The sequence below is a fragment of the Nothobranchius furzeri genome, chromosome 7 (assembly GCF_043380555.1).
Source record: "Nothobranchius furzeri strain GRZ-AD chromosome 7, NfurGRZ-RIMD1, whole genome shotgun sequence".
In the NCBI taxonomy this organism is placed as follows: domain Eukaryota; kingdom Metazoa; phylum Chordata; class Actinopteri; order Cyprinodontiformes; family Nothobranchiidae; genus Nothobranchius; species Nothobranchius furzeri.
The window spans coordinates 68,637,414-68,651,818 of NC_091747.1; the positions used below are offsets into that span (position 1 = coordinate 68,637,414).

At 43.8% G+C, this 14,405-nt stretch overlaps 1 protein-coding gene across 2 annotated transcripts in view; it reads right to left on the bottom strand.

Moving 5' to 3' along the window:
* Positions 1–14,405, bottom strand: part of pkn1a (protein kinase N1a) — a 66,763-nt gene that overhangs the window by 15,236 nt on the left and 37,122 nt on the right. For both annotated transcript variants that reach the window (XM_070553630.1, XM_015954469.3), the window contains exons 3-9: positions 11,529–11,634; positions 8,933–9,081; positions 7,378–7,498; positions 1,366–1,511; positions 1,022–1,235; positions 435–629; positions 205–314 (exon numbers count right to left, since the gene is read on the bottom strand). In XM_070553630.1, coding sequence (XP_070409731.1) covers positions 205–314; positions 435–629; positions 1,022–1,235; positions 1,366–1,511; positions 7,378–7,498; positions 8,933–9,081; positions 11,529–11,634 — 1,041 coding nt within the window. The remainder of the gene's footprint in view (positions 1–204; positions 315–434; positions 630–1,021; positions 1,236–1,365; positions 1,512–7,377; positions 7,499–8,932; positions 9,082–11,528; positions 11,635–14,405) is intronic.

Below are 14,405 nucleotides of genomic sequence, written 5' to 3' on the forward strand. Positions count from 1 at the left end.
AAAAATATATATTTAATTATAAAAGAGAATTAAAATAATAAACACTCAAAAGTATCGAAAATTGGTACCGTTAAGTACCGGTATCGATTCCTAGGTACCGGGAATTAGTACCGGATCGATTCAAATGTCAAAGGTACCCAACCCTAGTGTGTGTGTGTGTGTGTGTGTGTGTGTGTGTGTGTGTGTGTGCGTGCGCGTTCTGACCCTTTCAAGCTCCACGGTGAAGGTCTGATCCCACGACTGCTCTCCTACAGTCCTCCAGGCAGTCTGGCCCACCACTGTGTTGTCCAGCTTTAACACTGCACTCACCTCAGCTACAAATACAAATAAAGAAAACACACACACACACACACACACACACATGCACACACACCATATGAAATGATGTGTTGGCGTGTCTGGAACCACAGAAGAAGCTTTTCCTAGCTGCTTACTGGACAGCTCGTCGGTCTTGTTGGGGGTCTTCCCGCTGACAGAGCCGGTGCGCCCGTACAATCCTTTGCTTCCCCTCATGAAGGACTTCGTGTCTCCGGGGCCGTAGCAGGGCAGAGTGACGGGCGTCCCTTTACTGCGACCTGGCACCACCTCCAGCAGCCCAACACACCCCAGCAGCTGCACCTGCAGGGTGCCTGAAGGGAAACACAAGACCGTTAAACATCCTTCAGAGACAGGAGGGGGTATGTTCCACCAGCTGAGGCGGAGGTCAGCATCTAGCAGTGACACATCAACACTAAGCTTGTAGCAGAATAATATCTATAAAGTGTTTCTGATTGAGAACAAGGATTGAATCTTTTGTTTTGAGATGGAAAAAGGAAGTGCACGATGACCCAAAAACAGAGAGGAAGTGCACTATTGTTAGCCTCAGCTTAGCCAACTCTTCCCAAAATCACCAGAATCTACGTAACGCGCACTCCACCGCTTCTCGACATTCTCAGGCGTAAATGATTTAGATCAAGATGAGATTTTGGTCATTTCACACAGTCCGCCCTCAGCACTCTACCCTCAAGGCTTTGTAACCCACCTGTGAGAGGAGATGGCTTGTTGAGGGTGCTGTACTGGTTTTGCAGGTAAGGGGCACCATGAAGAGAGCTGAATGCAGGCGAGGAGGCCAAAACCAGCTCCTCTTTGATGACGCTGGCTTTGGGATGGTCCTCTGGCAGCTCGGCTAAACGCTGGTCCAGGGAGTCTCTCAGCAGGTCCAGCCGCTGGGACGCCTCGCTAAGTCGAGACTGAGCCTGCAGACCATCACATCCTTCGTTAGTCCCATTAACAGGTCCTCTAAGCTTGTGTTTTTGAGTGAATAGGTTTGGATCTGGTTCCTTCACCAACACGTGGATCTGAAAGCTGTGAAGCGTGTGATCTGACCTCAGACAGAGCCTTCTTGTCCTGAACCTTGTTGGCTCCCAGGAGCCTGAGGACATTCTTGGCCCCCTCGGCGACTGCGTGCTCCACCCTGTAGTGATGCCTCAGCTCTTCGATACGCAGCTCCACCCCACACAGGTCATGGTTACCTGCCCGTTCAAACATCAGACAAGACGGTTTTACACAAGTCGCCTCTGCCCGGTGTGGTTTCTCTACTCGGGTGCATTTCAGTGCCCTCTAGTTTTGATTCTCTGTGTTGAGTTGGAGGAAACTCCTCCATCTATGAGAAGTTAATGTCTTAATGCATCGTACATCGGACCTCAGCCAAGCATTAGCAGCTTCTGAAAGGAGACTGCAGACATTAATTTCAGCTCCATCCACTGATTGCTGGAAGATGACACCCCACATCACTGACAGCAAACAGAACTAATAAACTCCTGAAACTCTTTACCCATTTAAATCTCTCCACCCTTGCTGGACCTCTGCCTTAACAGCTAAATCAGCTGCTACATAGGTCCAGTTCCACACTGCTGGAGACTTCAAAGCAGAATCGGAGTCAAAACAAACAGAATTCCTTATCTGACCCAGGAGATGTGAAGATAAGGTAATGGAAGTCAGAGTAATGCAGAAAACGAGCTGCGACGGTCCCAGGACAAGAGTCAAAACAACACGAAGCCACACACGGACCATATCCATTAAAGCACGTTAACGGTGAAGTGCTTAGCCTAAATGCACCACGGGTGATAAACTAACAAGAGCTCGCTGGTCAGAGGAGGAGCAGGGCGGCAGCTACCGGACAAGTTGGTCCTTAAACGGCGAGTTTGACTCTTTAAACAAGGAATAAAAAAGGTGAAGAACGGTTTTATTTTCTACGAGAGGAGAGTTGAAGGAAAACTGTGGAGGTGGAAGTAACGGATGATGTGGACGCTTTTATTTCCTAATAAGGTGTTGCTCCTCCAACCCAGACCCTGCTAGATGACCCTTCCACCGGGTGTGGCGCCTGGAGACTATCTGTGTACGCTAAACATTGCGCAGGCCTGTGTGTGTGTGTGTGTGTGTGTGTGTGTGTGTGTGTGGGGGGGGGGGGTGAGTGAGAGAGAGAGAGAGAGAGAGAGAGAGAGAAAGGTGCTTAGAAAGGAAACAGCTGCATTTCTTTAACTACACGTCAGCTCCCCACCGCTCTCATGTCCAGAAACATTATTCAGAAAAATTCCAGGTAAGTTTTTGTGTATCCACTTTCTCACCGTGTTCACAACGACTTATATCTCCAGAGCATTCCCGATCAACATGGTAGAACAAGAGAAGCTGTTTGAAAGGACATAAGGCAGGACTCGAAGGACCTAGTTTATTAATTATTTACACTAGACTTTATATTTCTACTAAATCTAAAGCATTAGCCTGCTTCACACTGGGAGCGTCGGTGGCGGAACGGCACAGCTTTAACTAGAATCCGTTATAGTCTATGAGGATGAGTCAAACCAGCCACGCCGCGGAAACTTCCAGGCGCGTCCCAGACGCGGCGCACCTCACCACGCCGCGCTGCTAAAGACAGGATCGAGTTCCATTTCTGCTGCGAGTCGCTTCTGGGACACACTAACAGGGCTAGACAGTAAATCCCATACGGTTTCAGTGTAAAAAACCCCGCTAATTTTCAAAATAAAAGTATTGCAGCGATGCAATTTCATATCTATGTAAATTACGTCAACACAAGTGACCTAAAGGCTTATTTACTCCCAGCATCGTTCCAGACGTGCAGCTGTGTGTTTTCATGGCTTTAATCCTAACAGTGGGGCGTAACAACATCATACATGACATCAAACAGGATTTCCTTCTTTTTGGTTTATGCTGCATAGTTCTGGAAATCCAAGTTTCCTTTTCATTCATTGTTTTTAGTGGTGACGTTTACAATAATAGCTTATTGCCTTTGTGTGTTTAAAGTCCCAATAGTCATCACACACTGAAGGAATTCATCTCCGCATTGGACCCATCCCCGCGGGGAGCGGGGAGCTGCAGCTGTGGCCGCGCTCGGGAACTATTTGGTGGTTTACCTGTACCTCTAAGTGTGTGTGTGCTGCTGTAACGAGTGACTTTCCCTACTGTGGGATCGATAAAGTCTATTCTGTTCTAATGAAGAATGGCATGAACAAACCGTGACCTTTGAAGTCTCGAGGGATTTTATGATCCGCGAGTCCAGCGAGGAGCACCACGGAGAAGCTTCTCGTGGCGCTTACTGGCATGCACCGAAAGGCGCGAGTTAACCGCTCAGCTCTGCTGATGCTTCCAGTGTGAAGTAGGTGTTACACTAAAGGAAGTTCCCATTTGTGTTAATGACAAGAACAACTGAATAAAAAGCTCTCGCCAATAGGGTTGTCACGGTAACCGGTGTAGCGGTAAACCCCGGTAAAAAAAAGGTGACAATAATAATAATAACCGTCTTGTTTTTAAAAAATTATATTATCTCGGTAGAATACCGTAGGCGCGGTGACCCTTACCAGCCACCGTATCATCTGCTGAAGTTGCCGGCGGCACATGCGCACTTTGTTGTTTACAACCAAAACTTTCTTGAAGCTAAAGCTGAAATAATGGCCAAAGGAGGAGACGGCAGCGCTCAGGACATTTATTATCCCTCAAAGAAGACAAAGTGGGAAGTACGGGCATCTTTTGGATATTTGAAGAATGCCGAGGGACAGCTGATAGAAGACGGCTATCCTGTTTGCAGCACGAGCAGAAAAAGTGTATGTGAAAGGCAGCAACGCTTCAAATCTCATGACACATCTGCGTGACCATCACCCACAACTCTACAGTCAACGCAAGGCAAGCTAACGTTAGCGTTTTAGCTAAAATGCGTGATCCGAGGATTTGGGTTGAGGGAGAATGCAACGAGTCGCTATATAAAGCAGCCGCAGCGCCGCTACCTGCATATAAACCGTGTCGCGGACACCGCCATGTTGAAATGACGCTATGCATTACGGGGCTCCCAGGGGCAGATAAGAGTTGGTCTCTCTCCGAGAATAATTATGAATTTAACAACGATTACTGCCTGATGACATTTTCCCACATCTGCAAAGCTCACTGGAAGGACACAAACCGAGGACGATATTTTCCTGATATAGGGTTTATTACTCAAGTAAGGGTAAAAAGTATCTGATTAGAAGGCTACTTGAGTACTGAGTATCATCTGATCTAATATTTTTAAAATGATGACATCAAACAGACATAAAATAAGAAGTTATGGGCAAATATTGGTATTTTAAAGACTAAAGGGGATAAAGGTAAACAAATAAACAACATAATTACTAAATAACACATTTTAGGCTAAATTTAGACACAAACTGAGGACAATATTTCCTGACATACAGGGTTTATTTAATTGTGTGAAAATGTAGCACGTTTGAAAAAAATACCGCGATAAAACCGAAAACCGTGGTAATTTTGGTCACAATAACCGTGAGGTTAAATTTTCACACCGTGACAACCCTACTCGCCAACCACTCACACAAACACAAAGAGGTCCTATTTGACAAAGTACTTCAAATTGTTGTTAAAAGCAGTAAAAAATACAACCTAAGTGCAGCAGCACAATATAACAACCCATCAACTTCAGAACTGTAGCCTGCATCAGTCATTTTCAAAGTGCACCTAGGGGTTAATGCAGCCGAGCCAGGCTAAGGTGCAGCTCTCAGTAGTGTAACCTGTACATAACAACAGACAACGGTTCAGTCTCTAGCACGGTCGAGCTTCAGCTCTCACTGCTGGATCTGAGCGGGACTTCCAGCTAATCATCTGGATGATATGTTGCTGAAAAAGGTGTGAACATTGTCATGTGTGTACACACCTTTTACTAGAGAATGTAAACACGCAAGGTCATAACATTTATGTCACCAAGACACATTTTATCATGCAAAAATGGATCATTTCTGTAAAAATAACAGTGGGTGTGTGATACAGCACAGCCACCACTGAAGTGGTCATGGATAATCGATCATATGAATATAAACTAGAACCAGGGAGTTGAAGCTGGAGCAAATGTGTGATCCCTAGGGTCTGGTTCCACGTCATTTGCCAACTCTACGTAAAAAAAACCAGACCTTGTTTTGATTGAGAGAAATAAATGGCTGTGCTCATATACAGAATATCATGGCTTCAATTTTCAACACCAGAAGAAAGGCCATCTTTACATACCTATACGACAAGGACCATGGAAGGAGGCTGGTAAAAGTCAAGCTAGATTGTGTTTTTTTTCTCCCAGACCAACACGGACTCCTTTAATACCAAAACATGTCCCATGAACCCAACACTAAGCAGCATAGCATGAATGCACCCTGCTTGGGAAACAACGAGGAGTTTCCTCTTGCAACGTTTGTTTCTTAATCAGACGGTTGGGTCACACTTTAAGGTTTTTAATAGGAAGAAGATTCCAGATGTGCAAGAAGGTGTAGAATAACAGAAATGTAGAGCACTGTACGTTACTCACATGTCTGTTCATGACATTTTCGTCTATTTACAGAAATGGAAAGTATTGCACAACACACGCACACACACACACCTGCAGGTTTTAACATAGCGGGACACAGCTGGACATTTAAGCCATCCCTCCAAACTGCAGGTATGGCCTTTGCTTTAAAACACACCCACTTCTAGAACCGCCATCAGCTCCCTCCCTCACTCACTCATGAGTAAAGAGGCAAAGATAGCTCCAAAGGGGATGTCTGTAAAATCTGTTTCTACTCCTCTCCTGCTGAGTGTCTAAAGACCCCCCCCCCCCCCCCCCCACACACACACACACACATCCTGGGACTCTCATCTGTCTCCTCATATTTCCATTAGAGAGCTTTAATATTCCACTGGGTTCACAGCTCTGCAACAGGAACAACAAAAGCCCTCAACTGTCAGAAAGGACTCAGATGCACACATCTACCTTTGCCTCTGTGTGTGTGTGTGTGTGTGTGTGTGTGTGTGTGTGTGTGTGTGTGTGTGTGTGTGTGTGTTCAGATATGTTTGATCCACCTACTGTTTTACTAAAAGGTTCAGTTTATTTGTGTAGCAGGTCAATCTGATTAGTCATTCAGCAGCACGCCAGGTGGGCAGCTGCACGGGCTTTGTGCTGCTCTCTCTCTCTCTCACACACACACACACACACACACACACACACACACACACACACACACACACACGCGCACACACACACACACACACACACACACACACACACACACACACACACACACACACACACACACACACACACACACACACACGCACACTCACACACACACACGCACACGCACACTCACACACACTGCTGTGTATCAAACTGAACAATCCTCTTCATCTCTGGCCCCTCGTCCCAGACAAGGGTCATGTGAGGACACCAAGCAGGCCCCTCACTGATGAGTGTGTCTGCAGCATGGAGCTGCTGCTCAGGACTTAAACACAGGACAGAAGAAAGCCTCGCTGCAGATCAGATGGAAGATAAAACGGGTATAAAACAAGAAGCCTCCTGTCTCTGCCAGCTAACGAGTATCCAACACTTGATCCAAAAGTTTACTTTACATCCTGGTTGCTTTTAAAACTCCAATGATGTGGTTTTTCTATACAGTATTCATGTGATTTACTGCTAAGATTAATAACCTTAATGCCAAAGAAGTTAATACTGATTTGTTTGTAGCACTTGTGCTCAAAGTCCTACTCTGGCATGAAAAAGGCGCTGAAGCCATGAGAGCCCTCTACAAAGATGGTGTTCATCTTGAATGTAAATCTGCCTCCTTCACACTTACTTTCACGTTAGAAACTGTGTTTCATCACTCTTTCCCAGCTGACACGCTACAGGACGACCGTTTATGCCTAATCAGAAATCACAACTATCTAGTATCAATGGTGAAAATGAACTTATCAGGTAAAACCACAACAATAATTGTTTGGGAACTCCTGATCAACCTGCTGTCTGGTTTGGTGCTTGACAGTTTATAAACGAGGCCAGGTGGATTCAGCCCCGTCTCCTCCCTGAACACTCACCCTGCGTGTCCTCCGTGTGCTCGGTGGCCTGAACGGCCTTGCGTATTTGCATCCGGATGATGTCGATCTTGGTCTTGCTGTCCTGCAGCATCTGCTGGGCAGTCTGCAGCATTTTCTTATCCTGCGTAAACAGGAACAAAACAAGAATCAAGTCACGTGGCACAAAAGGTCATAAAGCAGGGTTAGAAGATGATTTATGTTAAATAACTTCTTAACGGGGTTGACGAAAACTGAAGTGGCACTCAAAAGCAAAGACACTTGCTGTTTTCTTGGTTGGCTGCCGTTGCGTTTGTTTCAGGCCTATAAATGGTGCAGCAGCGAGTGCAGTAGAGGTATGGGCGTAACCAAAGCTGCATGATAAAGGTGACGTGCTAAATTAAGACGACATGAACAAGTGGAGGGGATTTAAGTTTTATATACATAAAGAGAATACCAGAGAATCAGCACTGATCCAACACTAGGGATGGGTACCGAATTCGGTACTTTTTAAGGTACCGACCGAATTCCACAGTACCGACCGAGCACCGATTCACGTCGTTTCAAACGGTTCCTCGTTTCGGTACCCGTCCTTCATAACAAGAACTTGCCTAGACAGCTGCGCATGCGCAAGAGCGTTATGTCGTCGGTCGCTGCGAGCCAGTTGTAAACAGAGCAGCATGGTAGAAAGAACGCACGCTAAAGCTTGGGTCCACTTCACTAAATGTGATGGGTAACTGGGTGATGATGAAACCAGCGACAACGATCTAAGTGAGACATCCTCATCTTAATCTGCTCCGGTAGGTAAATAAAATGTTTAAGATAATGTTAGCTTGATATGTTAGCTTCCGTTTTGCTAATGGTGCGTTCGCTTTCTCCTCGGAACTCCGAAATCCCGACTAGAAGAACACGAACGCGCTCTAAAGTTTGGCTTCACTTTACTAAATGTGACGGAGGATTGGGTGAAGATGAAACCAGCGACAACGATCTAAGTGTGAGGCATCATCGTTTTAATCTGCTCCAGCAGCTAAATAAACTGTTTAAGATAACGTTAGCTTGGTAAGTTAGCTTCCATTGCTACCATTGTTATCAGCTAATGGTGCGTTCGCTTTCTCCTCGGAAATTCTAACTTCCCAGTAGAACAAATCAAATGAAAAAGGATGGCAAAAGGAATGAAGATACACAGTAAATTTAGTTCACAGTAAAGATGTTTGCTTCAGTTTAATTATCAACTTATAAAACTACAAGGACGATGTTAAAATACAAACTGTTGTATGTAATTTATCGTGATATTTATCAAATATTGTTATATATTGAGAAAAATATATATTTAATTATAAAAGAGAATTAAAATAATAAACACTCAAAAGTATTGAAAATTGGTACCGTTAAGTACCGAATCGATTAAAATGTCAAAGGTACCCATCCCTATCCAACACGCAGTTATCATTCACCTGGGGGAGGGGTGGAACACATGCATCCTTTGTTCTCCTGAATTTAACACTGTTCTGTCCATCTAACTGGTCCTGCTGAGCTTTTCTCCAGTGTAAAGTGTGTGTGTTAGGAAACACTCCTCTACCTTGGTGGATCCATTGGCATAGATGGGGATCATGTTCTCGACTCCCTGTTTGACTTTGAGTTCAATATTGAGCTGCCTCTCCAGGGCGGCGATGCGCTCACTGTGCGCTGACGTGCGACAGTCGGCCCCCGGAGACTGAGGACACTCATCTGTAGACAGAAGGGAAGGTTTGAGACGACAGAAGCTGGTGGTTCACATGGTGAGCTAAAAAGGAACACGCTGAACAGGGACTTCATGTAGCATCTAATAATACTGCTGTGCTCCCAGAATGCAACAGCAGCTCTTAATGATGCTGTAAAGAATGGCTCTTTGGACCAGATTAGGTCTTTTTTTACCTTTAATGGCCCAGTTCTGCGAGGAATTTCAATAAAGAAAAAAAACTAGAACGCACAATGAAGAAAAGATAAGATCTGTTCAACTCTAAAGAGTTTTTGCACTTTGAGCTATTTCTATGGTTTTGGTGGTTCTTGACCCATAAAATTGAGCAACTTCCCACTCTGGACAGCACTCTGTAGTCCTCTGCTGACCAGAAACTGCACTTAACAGTTTTGTGTTTTGAGTAGGTACACTAGTGGGAGGTCTCAATCAGCTTTATAGCAGTAGCTGTTTACGGTGCAGGTCGCTTGTAGCTTATTTAGTATCAGTTAGCTTGTGTTAGCATTGTTAGCACTAGCTACAGCAGGCTGCAACAGGGTTGTTTACGACCGTTGTAATTTCACTTTCAACCAGTATGAGAAGCGGAAAACCTATTTAGTGTCCCTTTAATGAGATAGTTGACATCCTTGGAAGTAGGATTCTGTGAAAGTGTTGTGAACAGAATCTCACTTGTTGTAGACGGTGCTTTGAAAAAGCTCAGAAAGGAGAAACAAATATTTCTGACTGGATTGAGAAGAAGACACCTGGGTCAAATTTGTGCAGTGACCAAAGACGATTACCATTTTCTTAAAAAAAAATTCTGTTGCAGTTAGTTATCCTGTTAATTCACGAGAAACACTTTTAAATAGAAAATGGAAGAGTTACATACTAAGCTGCAAATGCAGCTACAGATAGCTAACTTTGAGGCTAATTTAAGCCTCAGATAACTAGAGTTTCATACAACTAACTGTTTTATCACACCTATGCTAGTATAAACAGGGTATCTGCAGGTTTAAGGGAGCCAAATTTAAGACTTTTTAAGACCTTTTTTAAGGCCACTTTGACCAAATTTAAGCTATTTTAAAAATTACATTTAAGCTATAATTTCCAGCTATTGCCTGGAACCGGTGCTAACCACGTCGCGAACGTGGGATTAGCCATCCAGTTACCATTAAACTTGCACTTCCCCATGGCGCAAGCTCCCACTAGCTTAACCAGCTAATGTGCTTATCCAAAAATAGTCCCCTTTCACAACCAACTGAATGTGTACGGTTCCGCTTACGGCAACAACAGACACAAAAAAAAATGCTGAACACTAACTAGAAATTCACGAAAATGTTATAGAAATTAAAGAATCTTGTTTATTGGGTCTTTGGTAATTTAAGACCTTTGGAAACTGTATTTAAGGATTATTTGTAATTTTTAAGGATTTTTAAGGCCTTAAATTTGGAAAAGCAAATTTAAGACTTTTCAAGGACCCCCGGATACCCTGTATAAAGGGTTATGGAGTCGAGTCTGCATCAGTAAATCACGAGTTGCTGTAAGACAGCAGAAGTAGGACACTTCTGTGACTAACCGTTAGCTTATCAATCGAGTCGGATCTAATTTTGTTTCTCAAGCTGAGGCCGTTTAAAGACTCAAGACTCAAGACAACTTTATTAGTCCCCGAGGGGCAATTCGAGGAGCAATCTACAACAAAAGGTACATTATTGTTCATAACGCTTGCACAGAAAAGCACGTTGTTTGAACCCCGGCTGTGGCCTCTATGCTTTACCTGAGTGCTCCCTCCGGTTAACTGACTGCATTTTTACATCCTCAGTTTAAGCTGCTTTAGAATAAAATACGTCGGCCAAATAAATAAACAGAAAAATATCCATCCATCCATTATCTGGACCACTTTGTCCTGAATGAGGTCACAGGGAGCTGGTGCCAAACTGCAGCAGTCAAGATCCTCCACAGCAAATTAGGCTCAAGTATGAAAAAATAAAAAGTCCTGTTAGCAAATGCGCTGAAAATCTACTTTAAGATAAACCCAAACCAAAATGATCCTACCCCTAACGTCCCATCAAATGAAACTGGGGCAGTCAAGGAGCCAGAATCAAACATAATTCAAAGTATAAGTAAAATTTTGTGCTCCCTGCAAGTTACTTTTTCTAACTACTAATAATAACTGACAAATCAAAGTTATCCATTTCTCAGTAAAAACACCACAGATGCTGCGATTTATCCAGAACTAGCTGGAAAACAGCTGCAGGGGGCAGAAGAAAGTTGCTAACTAAAAAACTGAATAAAGAGGTATTTCAAAATCAAACGTTAAAGTTTTTACAACATGAACAGGTCTGTCCTTTATTGGTTGCATCACTGGTGCTCCAGTCAAGCAGCCTTCAGGGAAGCAGGAATTCAGGATGGCTGACGAGAAAACAAAGGGAAAGTGTGTGCAGAGGTGTTGACGTCTGTATACCTTTACTCTCCTCGCCTCCCTTCACCACAATGTGAGCATCCAGCTCCTGCAGCTGAGCGTGCAGGTCATCTAGTCGTCGGTTTGAGGAGCGCAGCTGGCTGTCCACCTGAGACAAACACGCAAACATTACACTACTCTCCATGTCTTCCTGAGCAACACTATGTCCATGAGGACATAAGGGCAAGACAAAAAGCAAGGAAACAGGTATGTGACGTGAATAATATGGTAAATTATAGACCTGGAACTCATTAAAGCAAAACACCTGCCTGTTGGTTTAAACTAGGATTGTCTTATTGTGAAACATTATAGTTAGAGCATAATAAAAGCTGGCATCACAATTCAATTCAATTCAAAAATACTTTATTAATCCCAGAGGGAAATTGATTGCTGTAGTAGCTCAGAATAATAATAATAATCAAGTCATCAAAGAGTTGTTGTATATTACAACGGCTGTTGGCAGGAAGGATCTCCAGTAGCGGTCAGTGTTGCAGCCAAACTGAAGAAGCCTCTGACTGAAGACACTCTTCTGTTGTCGGACAGTCTTGTGAAGAGAATGCTCAGGGTTGTCCATCATTTTCTTGATTCTCTGGAGAATCCTTCTCTGCATCATCTCCTCCAGCGGTTCCAAAACTGCCGAAACTCTGGCGGAGTCCTTGAAAGGGCTTGGAGTTCCTCTGTCTTGTTGGCCAGTGATCTCACATCGCCCGTTATGATCGTTGGAAGAGATGGTTTGAATTTCCTCTTTCTCCGTCTCCGTTTTGCTCCCGCTCTGCACCCACGCTTCTTGCGTTTTAGCTCATTTGGGATTTGTGGCTTCAGTTGAGGTATTATTTCAGCCTTTCCCATGTTAATCAGCTGCTCCCGATTGTAAACCAGCTCGTTGCCATGGTTATGCATCATAACAAATGCTCAAAAAGTGAAAAAAGCTAAAAAAATAGCAGTAAAAATCCTCCAAGCTTCACAGCACCAGAAACAGAAAAGTAAAATGTCCAAAAAATACAGTTTTTCTTGAGAAACTAGAAGAAAAATGCCCAAGAAAAGGCAAAACGTCCATATAGTCAACAGAGCTACTCCAACATGCAGCCGCCCAGAGCAGCGCAGTTCTAAAACATTTGCTGATAAGTTATAAGGGATTAAAATCAGGAAGGAGAGAGAAACAAAACTTGAAATTTTGCTGATTTGTTGCTCTAACAATCGAGTGAGTGGGGAGATGTAGGTGGTAACATTAATTTATTAGGATGAACACACCAGTCAGGCTACTTTTAATTTGTAGGAGAGAACCTAAGAATTCCTAAAGGCGTGATCCCATTATAGGAACTTCAGGGTAATTTACGGGATGGGGGGAGTCGACCGGGAGATCCGATGGCCCGGTCCTCTCAGCTGCTGGGTCCCCATACAAAATAAGCCACTTCAGGACTTTGTTAGGACGTCAGCACATCGCGACTGCTTTGGCAGTGAGTGATGTCACTGACCAGCACCAAAAAGCATCCACGGTAGTAACAAGTATTATTCGGTTGAAGGATGGCAATTTAATGAATTTGGAGAGCCGGGAGAGCTGCTGTGTGATGTCAAATGTGGAGTTCAATAACCAGAAGAAGCGGTGTTTTTTATAGCCTTCTGTGAGACAACAAAGCACCGTGAACTACGTCGTCGGGGGGATTTCTGCTTCGTTTATTCAGTTTTGGGAGTTTAATAACAGCATCTTTTGTTAAAAAGCGTGAACAAAGCTTATTTGCTTCTATTCTGGTTCACAAGCAACTCTTCTAATTCTACTAATGCCAGTGGTTTTGGACGACGTCTGCTAATGTCATTTCCTACTGAGTTACAACCAATCGGCATGCGTTAACTAAAAGTTCTGCTCAGCAACTCTGCCGGGCCTTTCCCCTGCTCAGGGAACACACTGGTTCCTGAAAATGGCCCGTTCAGCCAGCCAGGTGAAGCGGAGACTTACCAGGAAGTGGGGCTGCTCGATTACGGCAAAAATAATAATCACGATTATTGTGACTGAAATAGAGATCTCGATTATTTAAGACGATTTTTCAATTTATGTTGATTTTATTTGTTTTTATTCTGTCATAAAACTGCTCAGGGCACAATCAGGACAAAAATAAATAAGAAACAAGATGATCACTAAAATAACTCCTGGTTCCCAGTATAAAAAGACCAATATACTTATAGCTCATAGTCTATGACCCAAGGGCTATAGACCTTGGTTTAACTCATTTAAGTCTAACCAGTTCAGACCCAAATACCAATATCTTGCAAATACTGACAGCAAGAATTATACAGTGGCATTTATAATAAATGCAAATAAATTGATGTTCATAAAATGTTGTATAACATTTATTTAGTCGTGCCAATGTGCTGTAGGAGCGTGCACTAGCACCGTGTCCTCAGAGAGATTAGTTATTAGTTATCAGTGTGAGGAACTTATTTCTATCTATTTCTACCTTATTTATAAACTATCTATCAGTTAATGTAATAATTGTCCCAACCACAGCCGACATTTTGTGCATCGACTGATGTTATTAATGACGGCAGTAGCTCAGGAGGTAGAGCGGGTTGTCCGGTAATCAGAGGGGTGTAGGATTGATCTCGACTCCAGGCAGAGAATGCTGCTGGTGTGTCCTTGGGCAAGACACTTGACCCGCTTTGCCTGCTGGAGGTGGTCAGAAGGACCGGTGGCACCAGTGTGCGCCAGGGCAGCTATGGGTACATCATAGCTCAACCCCACCAGTTTGTGAATGGGTGAATGACTGTGTTGTGAAGCACCTTGGGGGGTTGTAGAACGCAAGAAGGTGCTACACAAATACAGACCATTTACAGTTTTGCAAGCAAGTCTATGTTGGCCATTAAAATGGGCCCAACAAAAATCTG